Below are 23,744 nucleotides of genomic sequence, written 5' to 3'. Positions count from 1 at the left end.
TCTTAATCATTTTCATGAATTTTTTTTTGTAAAGTTTTTTATTTTTTTAGTAAAATAATTTTGCAACTAATAGGAAAGGAGTGAGTGTGTGAGAGTTTGTGTCTCTGACTTCCAATGACTTTGCAGCACAAGGACTAGCCTAGACGACACCACCATCCGTCCAACTGCCTTGCCTTGCCACTCCATGTCATGATGTGCCATGCCATGAGTATTGCATACCATTGCGTGATAGCTTCTTCTAATTGCACATTAGTGCCTTCTTTGTCAGTTGTTTTTTCCTTAGTTTGAAATAAGGCTTCTTTTGGATTCGTTAACACCACTGTTGAGCATGATTAGAAGGTGTCTGAGTCAAGGTGTCAAGCTTAGTTTTGTATTTCATTTTCAATAAGTGTATTACAATGTGGCACACATTGTTAAGATAAATACCAAAAAATTGTTCATTTAATCATTTATGCTTACACATATTCATAAATGCATAACCTTATCATTATTCTATACTTGATATATAAAAAATTTAAAATTTACCTTTGATAATGGCTAAAATGATCCAATTCTAATAATTATAATAAATAATAGTTAATATCTTGAAATAATTAATGTCTTGAAATAATGAATATATACTTCTAACCTGATGTTTCATACTATATGGAGATGCTATGTCTCCATTTAGTATCAAACATGAGGTCAGAAGTGTATGTTCATTATATGACATATCTATGTGATGTTGAATTGTTTAAAATTTTAATATTAAAAAAATTAAGTTTTAAACTTTGTAATTTGTTATTTTTTTAAAATTTTCTGTAGAATCATTCCTTCAAAAGGCAAAAGAATCGCTACAACATGGAATAATAACTATATAATATTAAAACTTGATAGATTTGCACTTTTTTTAAACATGAATCTTGTTTAACAATTACTCAAGTTATTTTTATTTTATTTTTCTGTATTGTGGAGTCTCATTAACAAATGGTACAATTGATGGATTTCCATATTCATATTTATTATTGTTATTATTATTATTTCTAAAGAAAAGTTACATTACCTTTTATAGGTTACCAGCAAGGTCCTCAATTTCTAGGCACTGCATCTAAACAATGTAATGAATATTGAGATTAAAGTATTCTCAAAACATTAGGGCTGTTGCTACAGTAGCTTTGAGAAGCAACATAAATTAACCTTGAAGTGTCATTTTCTATTAAGGCAATGCGCGTACTTGACTGGATCTGATTATAACATTGGAACAAGTTTTTGAAAAATAAGTATATTTGATCGACTAATTTATATCTCAGGCTAGACTATGCATCTCATTAACTCCTCAATTACAAATGTGTTACCGAATTCTCATATTCTTTTTTGATCATACAAAAATATGTACATACATATATAGTTATCTTTTTCACTGCACTCATATATGATGAAACTTCGTGGTCGGAAGCCATAGATGAGGAAATATTCAGCTCAGCATTCATGACTCATTTTTGTTTACAATGCGTATTTAACTAGAGACCGACACTGTAAGTCACAGCATGATGGAACCGATCAATAAGCTGAACATTGTCAATTATGAGCCCTCGGGCTTCAGCAGAAGGGTCAGGCACCATACGATTACGAAAATGGCGGTCAACGCGATCAATTGTCAGTTAATTCACAATAGAGGACGAAAGAATTGGGAATACGAAGACAATTCAGAGTGGCCACATGCAAGACTCCAGGAGGAGCTTTTGATATTAGACTACATCACCACTACCTCCATCGACACAGCACACCTCCGGAGGAACAGGTAGAACCTACAAACAGTACAAGAAATCTTACGACCTCCCCCATCCTCGCATCATCCGTTTCAGTCCGCTTTCGGCCTCTTGAGGTGGCAGTGCTGGAGGTTGAGAAGTTTCAACAGCAGCTAAATCTGCAGCTGTTCGGTTCAAGTACCCTGGGTCCCTTAGGTAACCACCTTCTCCAAACAGGCTTCCTATCGAGCCCCCCATTGCCTTGGTAAGAACCTCCGAGATTCGGATGCCACCTCTATCTCTCAGAATAACTTCCAAAGCCTCCTTATGTGCTGGGTCCAAGGCCTCTACATCTTTCAGTAAATTCTGAATCGTTGGTACTAACACATTGCTGATGCTCGTCGAAGACAAATCTGATTGTGAACAGAGAGATTAGTGCACTACACGGGCAAGTAAACATGCATAGAGACTCCATGACCATTAATAGAGTGTCTGCACTAATGATTATCGGAATCCGAGCCCCAGTCTATCTCTCTCCCTCTGTCTCTCTGTCTATCCAGTCTCTCTCTCTCGCTCCGAAATGCTGCAACTGGTCTGAGTTGCCCTACGTTTCGCAGCTAAGGTAGCGCATAACAGAGAAGTACGCCAACTTCTTTGAAACAATCTTGTGATTTTGACATGAAAAGTAACCCTTGACATGAAAATTTCTCTTCTGATGATAAATGTGACGTCTTAATGTCGACTCCTCCTTCAGAACATACCTTACCAACTACAAATAAATATCACTCTAAATGCAAACTGCGTTAGGTGTCCACACAACACAGACGTAATCGAATTGAATGCAACCTACCGGGGCCGCAGATTCCTTGTACCGACAGTAGATGAACATGGCTACTAAAACTGTAGATCAAATCGAGTTAGAGGCTTACCAGTAGCATCCAATGCACGCACGGCTTCACATATAATATCAGCCCTCTCGCGTCGCCGCGCTAGCTTGGCACTAGGCATTGGTGTCCCCGATAATATGAAGAGCTTGTTCAGCAAATGTGTGAAAAGTTAAGTCCATGATCCGGATTATGTCTATAAAGTTAGGAGAGATATGATGATTAACGATCCTAGAAATATAGCATTCTCCTGATACTATCAATCCAAACCGCGTGTGGGAATAAAATATTTGAGTAAGAACCCTCGGGTGAATGCTGGCACGACTGGAAAAGGATATAATCTCGTAAGGTTGATGCCGTCAGTGGGATTGCCACAGACAGAGCACGAATCACTGCTATTGTTACTTCGTGCGATCCATCCTCGAGAAACGAATCCATTTGCATTTTGACCTTGTCCACGACCTGCACGCGCACAAAAGCTTATTTTACTTCTAGTCACATCCTCGATAACAATGTCATGTTCTAGGTGCGCCGGACCTCAGACTGAATCCAATATCGGAACACTGTAAATCGAAATTATTACTTAGACAACTGACCCCGGTAGTGGTTGACATAACCCTCGATAAACAATAATCCAACACCAAATGTAATTCTTTCATGATCACAAAATAAATAAGCAGCCATCTTTTGCAAACTTTGACTGCATCGAACATAGTCATTGGGCTATATGCTTTCAATAAACTTTACAAAGACGTTCTTTCATCAAATGCATTGCATGGGATAGATTTTCATGTTACTTACCTCATCGTCCTTAAAATGCTGAGCTACGGCGCCAAAAGCATCGATAGTGGCATGCTTAACATCCGCGTTAGGATCTGAACCAAGGGTCACCAAAGCCGGGATAACCTGCTGTGTAGCAGATTTCAACTCTACATTTCCAACCTATGGCCACGTCCCGTCAACATAGTTTAGAACCACGAGCTCATGTAACCTTCACGGACAACATGATAGGCAACAAAAATAAATCCTCGTGATTTCAAAAAACCCAAACGACACCAGTATCCCACTTCACAAAATGTGTGGTCTCCAATTAAATAGAGTAGCTTCTAACCAGCGCTTTGGAGAGTACAGCTGCACTGATTTTCACATCAGCATTAGTATTCACAACAAGCTCCCATAGAACGCCAAGAATAACTGCATGATGCTGCTCAAATGTACTGCATTTCAAAACCCAACGGCATATGCTCGTCAGCCCATCCCATGCAACCAGAATTCGCAAGTGCCGCTTTACATTCCACAATCAACGCTTCTGTGTCTCAACAGCCAAACTGCAACCCAGAAAGCACTATGGAAATAACATTTGTTCCAGCACTTTCAGCGGTGAAAAACCACTGAATCTTGCGCTAACTTTACTATATTCATGTAATGATCAACACAATGTGTACACTAGACTAAAAAGATGCGTACAGAAAGCCGTATTCACAATTGCACTTTCTCCTAACGATTCTCAATAAACGTGTTACTTTTGCAAAATATACAGAATATTGACAGAAAACACTTACCAGAGAAAACGTACAGAATCAATAAGTTCTGAAGTTTTCGTAGGTGTCCAAGCACCAAAGGTGAGGCTAGACCTCAAAATAAGATCTCTCAGGTAGACTGCCAGATCCTCTGGTTCCATACCCGGAGCACCTAACACTCCGGCCAAAAGCAGAGGCAGCACGCACATGGTTGCTAAACGCTCCTCCAATGGTGTCCTTGGTTTGAAACCTGACAAATGCCAGAAAACGTGTACTTTAGGCGAACAGAACCAGCACATTCTCTTCAGTGATATGAAAATTGTTGGATCGAGTCAGCAGAATCGTGCGGCAGCAGAACAGGAAGATATGATTAGAAAGCTGGATGTCGCATGAAATCAAGCCTCGCCCATTAGCCATCAAGACGGCTTCCAAAATGACGCATACAAGTAAGACAAGTAAGGGACGGTAAGAACTTTGTCAGAATGACAACAAAAAACCCAGCATTCACAACCAAAAACCAGAACCAAATCATCAAGACCAGGCAGACTTGACACATGTACCTTTGACACGGTTAGAGAATCTGAACGACATATGTGCATCATCAAAGTCGTCACCATTGGCAGCACGGAAAATCGGGAGCATAACAAGCCGGAGATAATTGACGCCAAAGCAATCATTGATCTTTAGAAGAACCTACATGTCACGGACAAATGTCAGAAGCACCCTTTCACAGAAAATCATAACTGCGGTAACAGTCCGAAAAATGTATACTCCCGATTCTATCTACATGCAAGCAGTAGCCAAGAAACCTGTCTACGAAATCTAAGGCAATCAAAAGCTCAAATACCTTGCAAAGGCGAGTTCGAAGGCTTTCTTCTCGTGGAGGAAGCATGCGAGCAAGCTGGAGAACTGTTTGTAAACAGTCCGTAACTAGCCAATCGAGTGTTGGCCAATCCGTATTGGATCTGAAGCACCGTCACAGCAGTACCAATTACTCCACATCATACAAAGCAATACAGACATCATAGATTGGATAAAAGAGCAGCGAAGTAACACAGATCACTTCAAATAACGTAATGCTTGAAGGACAGACATAAAAGTATATGTGATCTAGAACAGCCGTTCAAGAATAGGAACACATCCTAATTACACCCTACCCACTACTTCTGGAATGAAATAGCATGTAGACCGGACCAATCTCCTGAGGAACAGAAGAACGAGATTAGAGTGACAGCAGATGGTAAGACGGACATGTGCTTACCCAACGTACGATTTGATGACGACTTGCGTGAAGGAAGTAGCGTCCTTCTGTACATCAGATGCGTCAATTGAGAATGGACACGCCTCAACAGCAGCTTCTTGCACCTCTGGCAGTAGCTGAGTAAGCAAGCGAAGTAAGACGTCGATGCTCCACCGTTCTCTCTCTCCCAGAGTCCGAAGCTGTGCCTCCGCAGTACCTTCCACTCCAGACATGGGCGGACACCGCTGCAAGGCCACAATGACGTACTTATAAGCACTGCAAATTTATAACCATACCAAGTATTTGTGAACTAAAACATTCGAACTTCAAAACTCTGACAACTCAGTAAAGCAGATATTTGAAGTCTTAAACAAAGATCACTGACGACAACATGAAAATTAATCTCAAATTCTGTAATTCTCGAAGTAAGGAGTGACATATGACCAGTTCACAACAGCATAATAAATACTGGCAATCACCTGGGCAGCAAGGAGAAGCCTGGAGAGTAGTCCCTTATAAAGTTGAAATGGGGATTGATTTTCACGTTTTCTCCAAGCTAGTAATGCAGGAACAAGCTCTCTCAGGCTGGTATCGACAACCGGACCCATGGGGTCGCAAACCAAATCAAACATTAAATCCTCCACCTGTGCTTGCTCGAAAAAAAGAAAAAGAAAAAGAAAAAATCAGTGTTAATATTCTACACAAGGAGAATCGAATGAAATAAATAAATAAATCAAACTTCAACGACTGCATAGGCTGAAACTACCAGACGTGACGAGTTTACATGCAATATTAATTAAATCAAATCCTTGCTAATACCTATGAGACCTCCAGGCTTATTCACAATCACACTCCAATCCATGCCAGAAGACTTCTGACAGCTTTAGAATCTAACAGGCCTGCTAAGGTCACGCTGCAGACTGAATAACGACTTAATCATTTTAAATTAGGGCGGTGCCTAAGTTTATTAATTCTCAAGCACAGTAGGGTCCACACTAGAAATCTATAGGAACCCAACTACAGTGCTTACTTTGTGCCCCCGGCGAGCCAGGAGGTCAAAATGCAGCTCCGTAGGTTGGCCCCACGGCAAGGCTGACCTTGTAATACTTGTCCATGTCGTTGAAGAGGGGCAAAAGTACGGCCAAATTATGAGATGCAGCTTCCCGCACTACCGATGCTGGATCACTTGCTAACTGCTGTATGATGGATAAGACAAGAGAAGTCCGCATTTCAGATCCCACAAGCTGGCCCAACTCTCCACACGATTGCGCTACCAGAAGTCTTCTTTCCTCATACTTGTGGTCAATCTGTGGACAATTCATCATGCTATCAGGATAAATAGAGAAAAAAATGCGCCCGCGACTAGTCACACTCACAGACCCTAAATAATCCAGAAGAGAACCAACCTTTGGCAGAGCCTCAACTGCAATAATAATACCCATCAGAGGATGTGATTGTGACACATACCTGTTCCCAGCATTGTGGTAGTAACTCAGTCTCGGTCCGCATTTGCCCAACTTTTTTGGATAGCTCTACACATGCCTGAAACATAACAAACTCAGTTTCAATTGCTACTGCAAAAATCGGAGAATAATAGATGTCAAAAAGCATGTTCTCTCAGACATCAGTTTCTTCTACTAAAATGTTATAATTAAAGACACAGGCCGCTACCATACCGCTAGAAAGTAACGAAATTAATGAACAAATAAAAACATGACTGTTTTCAGATGAGTCGGCACAACAACGGCGATACCCACTATCCAAGAAAGTCTTGACTTACATCCATTATGATATGTCGTTGTGCTTCGTCTGGTCGTTTAATCAGATTAAAGAGGAGGTGCGTAAGTGAATCTCGGACAGTGCTCTCCGGATGCCTCTCAATAGCACACATGATGAGAGGCAGTAACTCCTGCGGATGAAAGCGTAACAAAATAACATGAGTACAGCACTGCATGAAGAAATAGGAGACCAAGTAGATATCGATACAAATTTTGAAGGAAGAGAACTATGGGGCATCATAACTTATTATGCACGAATACAAAGTTGTCAGTGTATGGTGAAAGGACAATGAAAGAAACCTCTCTGTGATTAATAAGCACGTAAGGAACTATCTTGGGCAAAGCGTCAGCCAGTATCTGCACGGTTTCAACTTCCTGCTCGATAACGGAGCCACAAAAATTAGCGGTCATACTTTTCACAAAACGAAAACCATGCGTAGCCAAATCCAACCAAAGTCTCATTTGTTACACAAGTCTAAAATGATAAAAGAAGAAACAAACGAACAGGAAACATACTGGGTCGTGTATATCCTTAAGCTCTCTTAAGTTCACATGCTCGTTGTCTGAACGTGTGTCGTCTCTACTGTCATGTCCACCTGATGTCCTGCACCCATTGCTATCTACCAAAGTCGTGCTATTTTCTAAAATAACTTCTAGTATATCTTCTACAAAGCTAAAACCCGCATATGCACGTGTATTTTCAACAGGTGATATCCTCGTTTTTGCAATACCGTTTACACCTTCAGTTCCAGCGTCGGTCTTTGGATTTGCTGTTGCTGCGATTGAAATGGGATCAAGCTGTGCGAGGTTGGACTCTGTCTCTAGGATTGGCAATGCCGCACTTAAATTGGACTCTAACCGTGCAGTTGTTGGCTCTGCAACTGATTGCTGCACATTTTCAACTTTCCTACTCGACATCAACTTATCTAGCTCCAATTTCAATGAAGTAACCTCAGCTCTAGACTCATTTAAAAGCCTGGTTGATTGCTCAAATGATTCCTTCATTTGCTGAGCCTGCCACAAAACAGAAGAAGGTCGATAGACTCTTGTTATATTATACACGCTCACATATGAAGGTTGGTTACAAAGAAACAACCACTATAGCTTTATGATAAAATTGTTGAACAACAATAGGCTTGGAAGTATCACATGCTTAATAAAAATAATATTGCTTCCTAATTTAGGCCGAGCACAAATACTCACCTGCTTCTCCCACTCTCTCTCTCCTTTTCTATGCTGTTCCACTGTTTTGGCCAAGGACAGATTCTCCCTCTCAAAGGCTTCGTTCTGATGAAGAAGAACATCGTTTTCTTTCACAAGCGCCTCTCTATCCTGAAAGAAAGAGAATAACAAAGACACAAAGGCGTCCTTATGCATACGCTTGCATTCCAAATGGCAGAGCCGACTACAAAAGGAAAAGCGCAATAAAAGCATTGCCAACCGCAGGTCATATGCTGGGGAAGTATGTCGACGCACCAGTACCGCTTCGGCCGTGGAACAAACAAATGCGTGATAGTAATGACGAAGAGCATCAGGCACATGTGCAACAGTGTCAGGCCAGTCATCCAAATCAAGGTTCACCTGCATACAAGGTTTTCCTCATTTTCAGCTGGATACAACATGAGAAACTTGAATGGGCTTTTTAATGAACACAATCCAACGATATCAAAAGTTGCATTGCAAATACTATACGACATCGATCTTGAATAAACAGCTGCTCCTGTAATCTTACGAAAACGAAATTCATTTAGTGCCTACATCTAGAACCGGCAAATCTACATGAATTTTCTATGCCATTTCTGCCGTTTCGAACGTCCATGGAAACCTTGACGAGTTGCCGCGTAACAGACCACCAACCATACCGATGATTAAGGCTATTCCCTCTAGTTGGATTCATGCATTGCGACAATATCGTCGTACCACGATATAAAACACTTCATGCGTCAGACATAAACTCATAAGAAGGTGAGTTCTCTGAAAACGAAATACACTAAATTCTGAATTTTCAGTAGTTAAAAGATACCTCCTCTTGGAAAGTCATTGCAGATATCTTGTAGCCAGCAACCATCAGATACTCCTTAACTGCACAATTTATATCTAGCTTCTCTTTTTCACCAAGCTTCCCGAGCACTTTGACGCTCCCGTTGCTAGTCATCGATTTCTCACCATTTGTTGCAGTATCCGTCAAACTAACATCTGCCAGAGAAAAACAACAATTCTATGTCTGAGTTGTTTCGAGCAAGGATTACAGATTCTGTAAGCATACACGACGTGACTCCGGCCAACAAAATATTCAACATTCCGTTTGCTCATGACACTCTTGTAAGGCCGAAAAACACTGCAGTTCATACCAGTAAATGAAAAATCCACTTACCAGGCCTAGAAAGATCTGAAGCAACTTCCACCTGATTTGACAACTTCTCTTGTAAGTTCTTTATGTCCTCCCGAGCAAGGCGTAGTTCATACTCACAAACCGCAGCTTTTTCAGCAGTCAGCTCTTTCTCCTCGGCAAGCTGTACAGCATCAATACCTGAATATACACAGGCCCGAATTTAGGTCAGACGAATGAACCTGCAAACCCTCAAGCACTCGATTTCTCTGAGGAACAACCAAATGCGTCCTCCATGCTGCGCACCAACAATATCCATTGGTACTCTGAGCTGTCTGATCCAGGAACTAAGTTTTTCGCCCCTTCTATATCATTTGCTCGGTGACACTTCACAGGCAAATAGATGTGTAGTACTAGAAATTCTCATTTCATATGATCGTCTGAAATCGTTATAAACAATTGGTTGAAACAAAGGAGACGACCAATTCCTGAATTAAAAAATGAGAATGGATACATGATAATCTGGCGGAAAGAAGATGCACATTTAGGAGAATGAACCAAACTAATTAGGGCGATCAGATCTACGACACTGGCTCGTCATGAGGTAGACAGTGCAGAAAAGTAATGCAGAGATGGCGCACTGTTGATGCAATTTATCCACGTGAGGGAATGTGAACCTCGTTCTTGATACAATCTGCGAACCCGTATCTACAGCTCGGGAGGAATGGAAGAAACATACAAAAAAATAAATTATTTAATTAAATAAAATACCGCGAACTGGCGCGGGGACAGCGAGAAACGCAACGCATGGCAAATCGCATTCCAAACCTTGTAAGGCCTGCATTTTGGCAAGCTCTTCAGGCGGGAACATGTCGGAATTGGCGAAAAACAGCTGCAATTTCGTAGCCGATTCCACGAGGCCGTCCTCCTGAAGCTCGTGGAGAAACTCGAAGGCAGTAAGAAGGTAGTTCTCTTGAAGGAGGAAGTCGATGCACGCCTTGCGACGCATTTCATTGGTGGTGGCGCCATGCTCTCCAGATAAGCGTTCGAATGGAGGCTGCGGGGCCGAAAACGAGCTGCGAGGGGTGGCCATGGCCGCTAGCCACAATAGCCAACATGTAATCAATCTGGTGTTGATTGCTCGATCCTTCGTGTTCCTACTTCCTCTTCCTCTACTCCGACGACGAAGCTCACGCTCTTTCTGTTCCCCTCTCCCACCCGTCCTCTCCACGCTGGGCCGGGTCTGACCCGCTCGGTCCATATCACGGCCCACGGGAACAGCGCTGACGTGTCAGTAATTCATGGGAACGTTGAGGTCGTACCTGAATGCACTTCATATAACGAATGAGGGGGGCATTTCTTGGGAAGAACCAATCTACAATCCCTTCAAAAATCAAAAAAATCAAAAAATAGATGTAAAATATTATTAATGTAAAACCCACAATATATAGACTCCGCGTTTATAATTATAAAGATAACCAAACGTTTGTCTGCAATGATCCTGATATATGATATCTTGATCTCTCTCTAATGGTGATTTCTTTTACTATGATTGTTGTAATCAAACTTGGACGTACACAAGAGTGGTACATATGAATATTATCATAGTTTTCAACATGAATTATTTGCATCGTATTGAATGAAATCACACAAAACACACACACGCACACACACACACACACACAAATATATATATACATAAAATTCTTACCCTTATTTTTATTATTATTGTAATACATACAAAGCAAACATTTAATTCTAAAATGAACATTTGTTGCACTATCAATTGAATGTGAGAAAAATTACTAATCTATTTAAAGAATCAAATTTACATGATAGGTCGGTAAGACAAATTACTATTTCAAGTTTTAAAACATCATCTTGTATGAACTTCTTCAAATATTGAATACACAAACTAAAAAATCTTATAAGTCTTGATGTTGTGTCGAATCTTTGCATTTCAAGGTTTGTTTCACGAAATAGTAACCCCTTCACTCACTCAAAGGAATCCATCCATCCAAAAGTATCGATGAAAGGATGAATGAAAACAGGCCACACTCTGTTTCATCCACGTAGGGTTTCATTTGGTTTTTGTCTGCATTGCCATACCTGCACAACTTTTCCTCGTCGAGGTTTTGGCCGTTACACACGTTTTGAGCTTTCGACACAATGCGCATTGCCCTCCTGTTTTCGTCTATTTGATCGTTTGAAGTAACACGCTTGTTTTCGAGCAGAAGCAAGTTTCGCATCGTTGTTGAGAGAACTGTTCAAACCCTTTGGAGTAGAGAGGTCTCTAGACCCGGAAACATGAGTAAGAGTCTGGGCATCCCGGTGAAATTGCTCCATGAGGCAGAGGGTCACATTGTGACCGTGGAGTTGAAGAGTGGGGAAGTTTATCGCGGATCCTTGATTGAATGCGAGGATAATTGGAACTCACAGCTCGAGTCCATCACCTATACTGCTAAGGTGAATTTTCGACTTAGAGCATTAATACCTTGGAATGCTTGTGTCGGACCTTCTCATACTTCATTGTAGAAGTTAGGGCGCGTTGTGGTTATTTCGTGTAACTTCGTTTATGTGGGTTTAGGGTTTACGTAGTGCAAGAAAATATTGAAGGTCGCTCTAGGGCAATTGTTATATTGAGTTGTCAAACCCTGTATTGCCTGATATATGGGATATGTGATTGGAGCGCTCAGGACTGTTTTCACTTCTGGCGTAGAATTGCGAGAATGCTTATGTTCTCTCTTGTGGTTACCGGATTTAAAATCTCTCTGATATGACATCCCCTCTTTCATCGAAGGTCTCTCGCTTGTCAGTAGTCTTTCAGAGTGTGGAGTTTGGCAATCTACTATTTCTAGTAGAATCTCTCTATGTGAAAAAGAAAAAAAGCCGTTTATTTCTCTATTAAATTACGTTATTTGTAGGTAGTTTCAATGAAAGCACCCCCGGAACGCTGGAACAACTGTGTTAGCCACCCGGTAGCTCAAAAAAATTATTCATCTGTAAATTAGCTGCTGATCACATGGTGCGAGGTTTCATATCTCTTCTAAGTCTCTGTCTTGACTTAAAAATTAGCCTTCATTTCATTTTGGGGGGTATTAGAAGGAGTTCATCAGTCAATTTGCATGCCCGCTCTGTCCTTTCAGTTGTGAAGTGGCCTCGTGTTGACAGGTCTTTGGTTTTCGTGTTTCAGGACGGAAAAGTCTCTCAATTAGAACACGTTTTCATTCGAGGAAGTAAAGTGAGGTGTGTTTTGCTCTTCATCCTGTTCAGAAATTTGGGATTCGAGTTACTAAAATCTAATATTGGCTTTTTAGCTTAATCGTCATTGATATTTTGGGAGCTGGAGCTTCACTTTTGCATTGCTGGATTTCATATTCTGTCTGTTCTTAGAGTCCTAATTTTGATTTTGAATGGATTGTGCTATTCGCTGTTTGTCTGGTTTTTCTGCTATCTGCGCCATCCAGCGGGCGTGAAAGAAAATTCCTTGGAAGGAACTTGGGTACGAACACTTCCTAGTTAGGAAATATCGACTATCGGAATTCATGATTTCGGTAATCTTTGTGTTGCAGATATATGATCATTCCTGATATGCTCAAGAATGCCCCTATGTTTAAGCGCCTGGATGCCAAGATTAAGGTGCAATATTTTCCACCATCCCTCTTTGTTCTGAAGATGTCTCAGACGCTGTTTTCTCACGTATTAAAGTTTGTAGCCTGGGATTCTGAAGCGTTATACCATGGAAGAACAATGGGGACTTTCGTGGGTTTATTAATTAACATAACTGTGTTCAATGTGCAGGGTAAGGGATCGTCAGGTGTTGGGGTTGGTCGTGGTCGAGCATCTACCATGCAGGCAAAGGTTAGTGTGCCCTCCTCTACTTACGTTCATATCACTGTTAGGTGTTCTGAGCTAGTATTAGTTCCAAGCACTGGTTAGCTGGATAGGTGTTCAGTTTGGGTATCTGTTTTTTGGTGTTTCTGTTCTTCTAGTTTGTTTAATTTGGGGGTCATAGTATAGTATGTTGCAGTTATGAGAGCCTCAATCATCTTATTAAGTATGGTGAGATGACAAGTGAAACCAAGCTTGTTTGTTACAGAAAAAGTTGTTAAAGTTCTTGCTTTTGCGTTTTGTCTACAGGCTCGATCAGCCGCCAGAGGCTCCGTACCACCTCCAATGGGGGGTAGAGGAGCTGCACCTCCCATGAGAAGATAAGTGAATGTGACCTGCTTGATTAACACGTCTACCGGTAAAATGGAAGTTTGACACGCAATAACTTCTCAGCCTTTCTTCGTGTTCAACGCTGAGGCGTATGCCTTCTGTATTACAGATCACCGTCTAATCAAAACATGGTTCTTAGTGTAGGCTACTGGATATGCTTCACCAGATCATAACAAACTTCCTATCCATGCTGTGTGGTGACATTTCTTAAGTCTTCATGGTGACCTGCAGGTTTTAGATGAGATTCAGGTTGTACAGCTAGGTTTTGCAGGTGATCAAACTTTTTGAACTGTAATTTCACACGTGGAAATTCGAAAGCTTTACAGTCCCTCCGTAAGTCTGTTTGCTATGCTTTTTTTCACTCTAAGTGATTCATAGACAAAAGTTAAGTTTTAATTTTTAGTTTTTCATAAATCTGTCGGTAACTCCTATGAAGACTAAAAGAAACATGTTGAATACTTAGAGTTCTCACTCTTATAAGTATTGACTTTTAAGAATATTTTGGTAAGATGTATATTTGATGTTTTGTCCAAAAACCACAGAATGAATTGTATTTTTCATTGACTGCCAGTGGAGGACGTTTTTGTCAGCGAACATTTCATTGGGAACGATTAATTGAAGAACAGTTATGTCAATACCTCGTAATTATTCTAAAATAAATTACAGAAGTTTAATATTAATTATTGATCTTAATGAACAGAAATATAGCCAGAACAAAGCCCGATGTAATATAAAAATACAGGACTCTTATTTGTTGTCTTTTTAGTTCAGGAATTTAGTTACTAATAAGAATGTGTTTACAATAGAAAATTGTGCACTAGTGATGTCAATTCCTTTTACTTTTGATACGGTCTACTGTTCTGACAGTAATATTAATTGTACTTTCGATTAGTCATCGTGACCCATGATCTTATTTGATTGATTACTCTGTCAACAAAAGAATATGGATTGGTCAAAATGCTGGCTTAAGTACCATCACAAATTAGGTTGCTTCATTTATGGAATAACAGCCAAGATCATATTTGTAATTAAAATTGAAATTATTTTCACAGTATGTGTGCAACTAAACAAATAAATTGATTAATATATATAAATATCTTTAATTTTTTATTTTAAAATATTAATCTATTAGATTTGTGCTCAAGTAATTATATTTTTATCTACACAAATGATTATAAAAATTGCAAATCTATTATAAACAATTATAATGCTCCATCTTCAATGGTAACTACCCATTCTTTTACTTTTATTAAACTAATTGATTAGTTATTTTACACAGATAAATTACTTGACTTGTTTTTTGTTATTGTTTTGTTTTGTTTTTTATTTGTTCTTTTTTTGTCACAAAGTTGTCATATTCAAGAGGTATTTTGCTTTGCAAAGACAAATCTTATAACCAAAAAGTCACTAATATAAATCTAGGTGCTTGTAGATCATATTGATTTAAACATTGTAATTTTTCTTAAATTTTCATTAAATTTTATCATTCAATTAGGTACTTAAGGATTGTTTTTGTATGTAAACTCTATCAACCAGAGGTAATTCTTGGGGTTTCAATACTGAAGAACAAGAAGAAGCTAGAAGAGTGTTATTTTATTTATTTATTTATTTTTGTAAATCTATGCAAAAGCTTCACCAAATTGATTTTATTTCATGGGTAACATGGGTAACATCCATCATTTAATTCCCATCTCATTTTGGGCCTCTCTCTTTGTAACTAGAAGCTTCTTGAAGTTATATTATAATTTTTGTTTTTAGGGACAAATTTGTACAATATACATTACAAATTTTTGTGACAACCCAAATAATTTTCATGCTACGTTTTTGTAAATTTTCTCTTTTTCTCATGTATTGGAGGATGGTAATTCTCAAAAGAACTTTTGGAAACCTCATTATATTAATATTAATACATATTAGCAATTTTACATGCAATAATTTAGAAAAAAAAATTGGAGTGTATATAATGGCATTGTTAGAAGGATCATCTTATTCATAGAAACTAATATATGAATGTCTATTCAGTAATTTTTTTTGTTTTTCTTCTTTGTTTTATTTATTTAAGTCATATATTTTTATTGTCTTCTTGGTGTAAACATGTTATGTTTTTTTCTTCATCGTGTTCATATGTTTTTTTTGATATAAAGTGATAATTTATTGTCTTTTATGTAAAGTGGTAATTTATTCTCTTTAATATAAAGTTGTAAGTTGTTATATGGAAGATTAATTATTTGTATGGTAGTTTTAAAAAATGGTCAAAGCAATATAAGCTATAACAACGTCAAAGTTATTTTTATATATTTCAATTTTTATAATATATATGCCTTTGTTTTTTCTATTTAATAAAATTTGAATAGATTCTTAATAAATATATTTTTGAAGTGAAATATTATAGACTATTTATATACATGTGTATTTTACATTAAAATGACATTCATTTTTTTAAAATCATATAACTATTTTTAGAACAAGAAATTCAATATTTTTTTGTAATATTGGTGGAAAAAAATCATTGTCAATTTTTGGAAATTATAATAAAAAAAAATATAAATCATAGATGCTTCAAGCTAATCAAGTCCAAAATCAATGCCTCATGTATCATTTTGTGAATAATCTGTATTTAGGAGTGTTTTTACACAACAACAAAAGGACTATTTTACAAAAAAATTACAATGTTTTCAATCATAAGTTTGATATCTTTCTCTTAAATAATCTAGGAAAAATATCATATATATGTATATTCCTCAAATATGCTGAAATATCAAGAATACTCATGTATTCTTCATAATAGCAAATATACCCCTCAAATTGGTAACAATAGCAAATGTATCATTGTTGGTGATAAGATATCACCAACATTTCTTGTTTAGTTATCATATGGGCTTAGGCAGTGGTCTACACAAATTTTGTAATGCCTCTTTTTGATTGATTCCATCAATGCTTCCATAGCTTTTGATCTAATTGTGATTGTTAGGCCAAGTGTAATAATCCTTAGAGTGAAGAAATATAATGTTGCAATTATTAATGTATTGGTTCTTAATAGGGTCTTCAAATATGATGTTAAGGAGCTAGAGATGAAGGCATGAGGCATATTATGTGAGGAGGACAAGTAGTCAAGCATCGAAGAGTTTAAGGCTACCTAGACTTGGAACTAGGTTATACATTTGACATTATCCATATGTCAAGGATAAAAACTCAAAGAAGATACATAAATAAGTCAAAAATGAATCAAAGAGAGATGACAAACTAGAAATAAGAAAGTTAATATATTTAATAAGAAATTGGAATAGCTATTGCTAAAGACTAGAAAACTATAGATTCTTGAAATTAGACTAGAAGCAAGAAAAGAGTTGACAAGAGTGAAGAAGACTTCACTCTTATCTCTACATACACTATCTCTAAAAACTACATGGCAATATTCTATAGGACCTCTGATACATGTCTAATTTGCATGACACATGTCTTAACTTTCAAGGCGAGTATTCTATATGTGTTCCACATCATTCCCTTGTACCATAAGCTACCAATACATGTGACATGTAACTAACTTATTGGCCAAGTTTTTTAAGCTATCAATCGTCTATAGACATATATAATAGTGAAATTGCATCTATAAAGCTTCTAAAAAGCTTATCTACAAGATATTATCAAATTAACCTACTTTTACCTACTTCTACATATTCATATTATCTCGGTAACTACAATTATGTTTGACACATTGTGAAGAACAAGCAAAATGTCTTAGTGAAGAAGGAGCTTGTATTGCAAATATTGAAGAAATTCAAAGGTTCACTTAAAGAGAAGAAGTTTGTAGTGCTAAAGATAATAGAAAGCCACAATTGTAATGATCATTAAATTATCCATTTGATATTTAAATACTATAGATGTCTTCATCCCCTTGAATATTACAATCTAAGTGCTCTAATACTTGTGATTATTGTTATAAAAGATCATAATAGATAATAAGGTCAAAGCGAATAGAGTTTTAGAATTATAAATCAAATTACTCGTTAGGATATTTTAGCAAATTACTTCTAAAGTTGAATAAGTATGCATTTTGGCAGATTTTTGTGTACCATTACCATTGAAAATGCATATGGTATGCACTTGACTTCTAATCTTAAATAAACAACCTTGAACTTTTATCCAAAAATCTCATTTAGATAATTTATCACCCTTGTGTGGCATCACCCTCTTGATTTTTTACCACCCCAAAAATCACAATTATATTTTAAAGCATATGTGCTTGCAAGCAAGTAGATGGTAGTGGTGGTATGTAGATGGTAGTAGTGGCATTCAATTTGAATGATACAAACACAATAGTAGGAAGAACATCATTGTAGCAAGGCAATGTTAAGAATTTGCAATGTGAGGCTTGGTTTGCAAATCAATAGAAGAAAAAAATGTGAGATTTTTCCAATTCTCAAAGAGCAAAAAAGGGGTGTGGCAAAATCTATATGGCCATCAATCTTGGGCCCCAAATGACAACTAAACAAGAAATATTGGTAATATCTTATCATCAACAAGGGTACATTTGCTATTATTACAAATATAAGGGGTATATTTGCTATTATCAAAAATACAAGGGTATTCTTGATATTTTAATATATTTGAGGGATATATATATGATACTTTTTCAATAATCTTAAATAATATAAGTTTAGATTGTTAGAATCAAACATATTAATATATTTGACTAAATTAAGTGTGACTAATGAAACATGAAATTTATTCACTACATGTATAATTTAACATTACAAAGCTTTTGCAAATTTTATTTTTTAATGACCTAACATGTTAATTTAACAGACAGTTTGGTACAATTATTTTTCAAGTCTTTAACTGACAGAACTTAGAAGGTGCACAAAGTAATTTGACTCAATTGTAAATCACAAAAATGCAGGCTTGTATTTTTAATTTCTACACTGTATTTAGATAAAAAAGATTAAAAAGATTAAAAAAAAAAATCCTTTTTCTATTATGCCCCTTTAAACATGGACCAAACTGTGGTTTTCAGTATATTTATATTACAAATCGTTACCTTTTCATCTTTCTAAAAAAAGGTTTCATACCTACGTAGTTCAGTCACAATTAATTTTGACAATTTGCTCTAACCCTATTATTGAATGTACGAAGCAGAAAATCAAGGCATACATATTGTGTGTGTATATATATATATATATATATATCCACAAATCTATACATTCCATTGCAATAAATGCATGAATGCCAACCAAATACACTTAGAAATAGAGTTGTACCAAGCAGAAAAAGAAAATGCACTTTGCAGCGCTATTTATGAATGTTCATTTAATCTTATGTGAGTGTGTAGATATAGACACACATGTTGCCTTGGGTTTCATAGTAATAAAAACATCATGCGGTTCAACTAGATTTGGTGTTTTCTTACAATCTTAGTACATACGTTTATATCTACGTGTACTTAATTAAATTCAATCATGCATAATATTATTTTATATCCAAAATTTGTGTTGCAGTGAAGATTTGATTGACACATACAGATTTGATGATCATTGTTCATTAGTATGAATCATTGCTAGCTTTTGTTTTGCTTTTTTCCTACAGAGAGTATTGATCGATAACTAAGCAAACCTATCAGTGGTTTTATTTTTATTTTTTAATTTTATAAATATTTATTAATGAAGTCTTCTTTTTTCTAGCAAATGCACGGTGTCGAAGGCACAAGGTTTCAAAACATGGTTATCTTTGGAAAAGACAAGTCATATATCAAAACGTGAGAGTCTTTCGATGCTTTTGAGGTTAAACAAAGTTATGTTGTTACAAAGGCAAATCCTTCGGGTGGCCGTTTAGAAAGCACTCTGACAATGTTGGACATGAGAGGGCTTGCTTTAATATCACTGTTATTATAGAAGTTCAACCTAATGTTTCATATGCATACTATTTGATCACCCGTGTTTTTTTTTTTTTTTTTTTTTTTAAATTAAACAATATGTTATATGACCAAGTCCTAATATAAGACCCTAAAGAAAGCAAACCTATCTTTGTTCTCATCATATTATTTCCTTTATATATATATATATATATATATAAATATTCCATGGCTGTAACTGCCTTGCAGACTTTACCAAAACCCTAAACCCGCAATCCGGTGATGTTCAAAGCACAGACTGAACGCATGTTCCAGGGGGAACCGAGGTCTGCGTGACGTAGCCCTAGGAGAAGATTCCGCATGGAATGGATCCGAGCAAGAGTCTCAATTCGCTCTCACTCACCCACTCGTGCGGGTCGTGGAGATAGATCGAACTGGCGTTGCTTCAATCTTGGATGGCGATGCCGCCGAGCCGCATAAGACTTCCAGACGATTCCCACACCACAAAGCCAAAACCAGTTAAGTCAGTCAGTCTGCCATCACCTGCGACACTGGCAACTGGACTCAGTCAGGAGGATCCTATTCCGGGCGTGCGTGTTGTATGCTCTGTCTTGTCGCGCATTTGCTTACCGTCTTTTGTGTTGGTTTGGCCTCATCTTTTATAACGGAAGAGTTTGCGGATTTCAAGTGTCGAATTCGACGGTTGCAAGGTTCGGAAATCCGAATCTGAGATTGGCGTCCGGTGCTGTAGTTGCGGCGCTTACAGATTCAGCTCCGACGCGGTGGAGCGTGTGAACGCAGTGTTGTGTAAAGTCAGGAGAGACTGACGTTCAGCCCCGTCCACTTTTGGTGGTGGTGGCGGCCTATTGAGGAGAGATCATTTTAAGTCTGGCGGGCCTGGAATCGTGTGAGCAGACCGGGAGTAATTAGATCAGCGATGTGTTAGTCGCATTCTCTGTAGCTCTGGAGCTGAAGTTTGCAGCGGAGGTTCATACAGATTTAGTTGTGAGGATGAGAGAGCGTTCTGTGGTTGTGAAGTTGCCGACAAGAATCTAAGAGATGAGAGAAATCGGTGTAAAGAGACAGTGAGAGGTTTATCGTTGGGTTAAACTGGTAGTGCGGACTTTCGCTATCACTGCACTTTGTTACTTTGCTCGATTTCTTTAACGTTGGATTCGATTCATACATCTCGATCAACAAACATGCGCCTCCCCATCCCGGATCGGGTAGAGCAGTACCGCATTTATGTGACTCTTCGAAGAGATCTTGCAGTAGGAATGTTTGCCTACATACAGGAATAATCAGCCTCTTTGAAGTTTGGTTTGTAGTAAAAGGTGATCTGCAAAGAGGTTGGTGTAGATCAGCTCTGAGGGCGTTGAGGGACAGTCTCGCACGTTACTTGTGCCGTGTATTCCCTCCTTTTCTACAGATGCTCAAGTGCTAGGTGTAGGTGAAAATCTTCACGTAGAACTGGAGTTCCTGGCTCAGATCCATGCCTACAGATCTCCTTTCTGACCAAAGAAGAGAGAGAGGTCCGCAGGTGGTGAATTCATTAGCAGTCGGCTGCGCATTGAAGCATCAATTATGGCTGGGATGTTCCTCCAGTGCAAATTTAAACTGCATCGCAAGGGGAAGAGTTCTCTGGAACCTCGAAACTCCGCAATTAGAGGTGGAATTCGAGGACGTTTGTGTGCGCCATGGAGTGAAGCTGACACAGCGTCTGTTGACTCCGAAGATCGGGAGGATGCAGACCTTGTTCACCTCGACGGTGTTTTGTCATTCAACCTTGAAGCATTGATGCGTGCCTCGGCGTATGTGTTGGGTAAGAGTGGAGTGGGGATTGTCTACAAAGCAGTGATGGACGGTGGGATCATTGTAGCTGTTCGAAGGTTGGGCGAGGGTGGCGAGCAGAAATGCAAGGAATTCGAGGATTTAGTGCGCGTAATACACCACATGAAGCACCCACATGTCGTGCGTCTGCATTCATATTATTGGGCTCCCGACGAAAAGTTGCTCATCTATGACTATCTTTCCAATGGTAGCTTGGAGACAGCTCTTCATGGTGAGTTTTACTAGCAGCTTTACCAAAAAATGTGGGCTCATCAAGCTGTTCGAGGCTGTTCTAGGAGTTTGGACTTATGACAGTCGAAGTCAGTAAAGTCTCCTTGGGATGACGGGATAGGGACGTAGAAAATCCGCGGGGACGAGCATTATTGAATCTGTGCACTTTCAACTTATCCTATTTCGCTGATACATCGATGGTATTTTTGCAGGGAGGACAGAGGGTCCACTTCCATGGGACTCACGTCTTCGCATATGCAAGGGAGCAGCTCTTGGCATTGCGTACATACATGAATGCAGCCCACGGAAGCATGTCCATGGTGACATTAAGCCGAACAACATTCTTTTAGACAACAACTGGGATGCCCGCATTTCTGATTTCGGTTTGCAACGACTGTTGAGCCTAGTGGGTGCTGTATCTGGCAAGGAGGTTGAAGTCAAAAAAGGTGATTCTCAAAGAGGCTCTTCAGTGTCGCCTGCTCCGATCGTTCCCCCAGCAGGTAAGCAATATTCTCAATCCAAATTGTTCAGTGCAATTTTTTATCGAATCTTAGAGTTGCTCGTTTCGAGAATCTCGCCTTCAGCATCCAGTGAACTAGCTCACTTCATTATCCTACATTGGTTTCTAAGATTCTTATATTCAACTCTATGGCGAATAAAGTGTTCAACCATTGCGAATGAAGTGTTCAAGGAGCATACTTGTAGGCATGTCTGAATCGGCACCTTTTGTACGGTGTCGAAAAGTGGCTCATGGCGGAGATTATATCAAGTCATGGATCTGGTTTACGTTGTGCAGGTGATTCTGTGTCGAAATTCGCGGATACTCTTCAAAACTTGAATCCAAGCGGGACGTTTGCAGAATTAGGAAGAAAAATATCGAGAAGAAGATCAACAACCAGTCAAAGTACCGATACGGCGGCTACGCCACATTTGCTAGGACTGTACCAAGCACCAGAGACAGCAACAGCGAAAAAGCCTAACCAGAAGAGTGATGTCTATTCTTTTGGTGTAGTATTGCTTGAAGTTCTTACGGGAAGGTCACCATTCGCTCAGCTGGCTGCCGGAGAGCTAGATCTTGTCACATGGACGCGGCTAGGTCTCCAGGAAAAGAGACCGCACAGTGATATTTTTGATCCTTACCTGGTAAAAAGCACCACAGATGAGAGTGAGATGATTGAAACACTCCAGGTGAGTACAGATTCTCTTTCAACCTTGTCTACATCATATTCTGAATGATGCGGTCTACAACAGCACTTTGTACTTGAAAAAGTGATCAATGTCCATCAAGTTGCATTTCTAAGAACGAGCACGTCTTGCTGCAGGTCGCCTTGGCGTGCACTGCGGTAAACCCCGATTCACGGCCCAAGATGCGGCATGTGGCGAATTTCTTTGAGCAACTTTGAGTGACCGTGGTTACTTTTATATAATCGGCATACCATCATCTTTTTTAAGTCATCAAGTAAAGGTGATCTCAACATGGTCCCACAGATATCTGCACGTGTATTGGATTACACCTTACGATAAATCATTTGAAGAATTACGAACTACTGAGGTTTTCCAGAACTGGAGCAATTAATGATGAGCTGCGGGGAACTCGAGGATACGGTCTTCGTAAGCTGCTGCTGAATGGTAGTTTGCTGGACCCGAGGAAACAGTTTTGTACTCCCCGCTCATGTAAGAAAGTTCCAGCACTCTCTGTGCCTTGCTCTATGAAACGTCGCATTGTTCGTTATGCGGACCTTGACTTCTACAAAGAGAAACTGAGCTGCTAGAGAGTGTAAAAGGGTCCCTAAAGTTCATCAACAATACCTGTAATCTCGTTAGCATAGAGTATACATGTCCTATCTGATGAAGATTATTTCGACCATGATGAAATATTGTATATCTATATACATTGTTCTCGATGATAGATAGGCACCTGAGAGAGTAGAGTGCACAAGGAAGTAAATTTGAGACCCTTCTGCAGAGGCTTATTCGAACCATCTATTGCAGATCTGATCAGAGTGGCATTTGAAATGGGAATCTCAATTGGCTTGAGAAGTGAACAGATTGACTTGTGAATCGAAATGATACAGACTATTTGATGTCTATTACTTAGCAAATTGTTTCATTGAATTACTTCAGGTGTAGTTGCTG

General features: G+C 38.7%; 3 protein-coding genes across 3 annotated transcripts; 2 read left to right on the top strand and 1 right to left on the bottom strand.

Moving 5' to 3' along the window:
* Positions 1-1,614: 1,614 nt before the first annotated feature.
* Positions 1,615-10,691, bottom strand: LOC112295443 (uncharacterized). The gene is made up of 20 exons (XM_024547048.3): positions 10,307-10,691; positions 9,524-9,679; positions 9,173-9,345; positions 8,626-8,730; positions 8,353-8,481; positions 7,666-8,163; positions 7,450-7,524; positions 7,152-7,280; positions 6,839-6,913; positions 6,469-6,678; positions 5,851-6,015; positions 5,393-5,616; positions 4,979-5,096; positions 4,692-4,824; positions 4,174-4,381; positions 3,723-3,828; positions 3,413-3,553; positions 2,950-3,073; positions 2,657-2,773; positions 1,615-2,140 (listed from the first exon to the last, which is right to left on the bottom strand). The coding sequence occupies exons 1-20, from the start codon at positions 10,569-10,571 to the stop codon at positions 1,809-1,811; spliced, it is 3,483 nt and encodes a 1,160-aa protein (XP_024402816.1). The 5' UTR covers positions 10,572-10,691; the 3' UTR covers positions 1,615-1,808.
* Positions 10,692-11,626: 935 nt separating this feature from the next.
* LOC112294967 (small nuclear ribonucleoprotein SmD3b) lies at positions 11,627-14,036 on the top strand. The gene is made up of 5 exons (XM_024545998.3): positions 11,627-11,944; positions 12,672-12,724; positions 13,051-13,117; positions 13,280-13,339; positions 13,619-14,036. Exons 1-5 carry the CDS (start codon positions 11,786-11,788, stop codon positions 13,691-13,693), a joined length of 414 nt encoding a protein of 137 aa, XP_024401766.1. The 5' UTR covers positions 11,627-11,785; the 3' UTR covers positions 13,694-14,036.
* A 6,028-nt stretch (positions 14,037-20,064) lies between these two features.
* LOC112295056 (receptor protein kinase-like protein ZAR1) lies at positions 20,065-23,698 on the top strand. The gene is made up of 4 exons (XM_024546186.3): positions 20,065-21,609; positions 21,821-22,108; positions 22,405-22,796; positions 22,931-23,698. Exons 1-4 carry the CDS (start codon positions 21,132-21,134, stop codon positions 23,009-23,011), a joined length of 1,239 nt encoding a protein of 412 aa, XP_024401954.1. The 5' UTR covers positions 20,065-21,131; the 3' UTR covers positions 23,012-23,698.
* Positions 23,699-23,744: the final 46 nt, after the last annotated feature.

This window comes from Physcomitrium patens, chromosome 18, assembly GCF_059467195.1.
Source record: "Physcomitrium patens ecotype Gransden chromosome 18, ASM5946719v1, whole genome shotgun sequence".
Classification (NCBI taxonomy): Eukaryota; Viridiplantae; Streptophyta; class Bryopsida; order Funariales; family Funariaceae; genus Physcomitrium; species Physcomitrium patens.
The sequence above is the reverse complement of the archived record's forward strand: the minus strand, read 5'-3'. Positions and strand labels throughout refer to the sequence as shown.

Excerpts from the sequence above, each read along its gene's own strand:
- LOC112295056 (XM_024546186.3), top strand. The coding sequence starts at position 21,132 with ATGGCTGGGATGTTCCTCCAGTGCAAATTTAAACTGCATCGCAAGGGG. Across the intron at positions 22,109-22,404 it reads TCCGATCGTTCCCCCAGCAG|GTGATTCTGTGTCGAAATTC; the intron begins GTAAGCAATATT and ends TACGTTGTGCAG. Across the intron at positions 22,797-22,930 it reads AGATGATTGAAACACTCCAG|GTCGCCTTGGCGTGCACTGC; the intron begins GTGAGTACAGAT and ends GTCTTGCTGCAG.
- LOC112295443 (XM_024547048.3), bottom strand. The coding sequence starts at position 10,571 with ATGGCCACCCCTCGCAGCTCGTTTTCGGCCCCGCAGCCTCCATTCGAA. Across the intron at positions 8,731-9,172 it reads CAATGACTTTCCAAGAGGAG|GTGAACCTTGATTTGGATGA; the intron begins GTATCTTTTAAC and ends CCTTGTATGCAG. Across the intron at positions 8,482-8,625 it reads CCACGGCCGAAGCGGTACTG|GATAGAGAGGCGCTTGTGAA; the intron begins GTGCGTCGACAT and ends TCTTTCTTTCAG.
- LOC112294967 (XM_024545998.3), top strand. The coding sequence starts at position 11,786 with ATGAGTAAGAGTCTGGGCATCCCGGTGAAATTGCTCCATGAGGCAGAG. Across the intron at positions 13,118-13,279 it reads GCCTGGATGCCAAGATTAAG|GGTAAGGGATCGTCAGGTGT; the intron begins GTGCAATATTTT and ends TTCAATGTGCAG. Across the intron at positions 13,340-13,618 it reads CATCTACCATGCAGGCAAAG|GCTCGATCAGCCGCCAGAGG; the intron begins GTTAGTGTGCCC and ends TTTTGTCTACAG.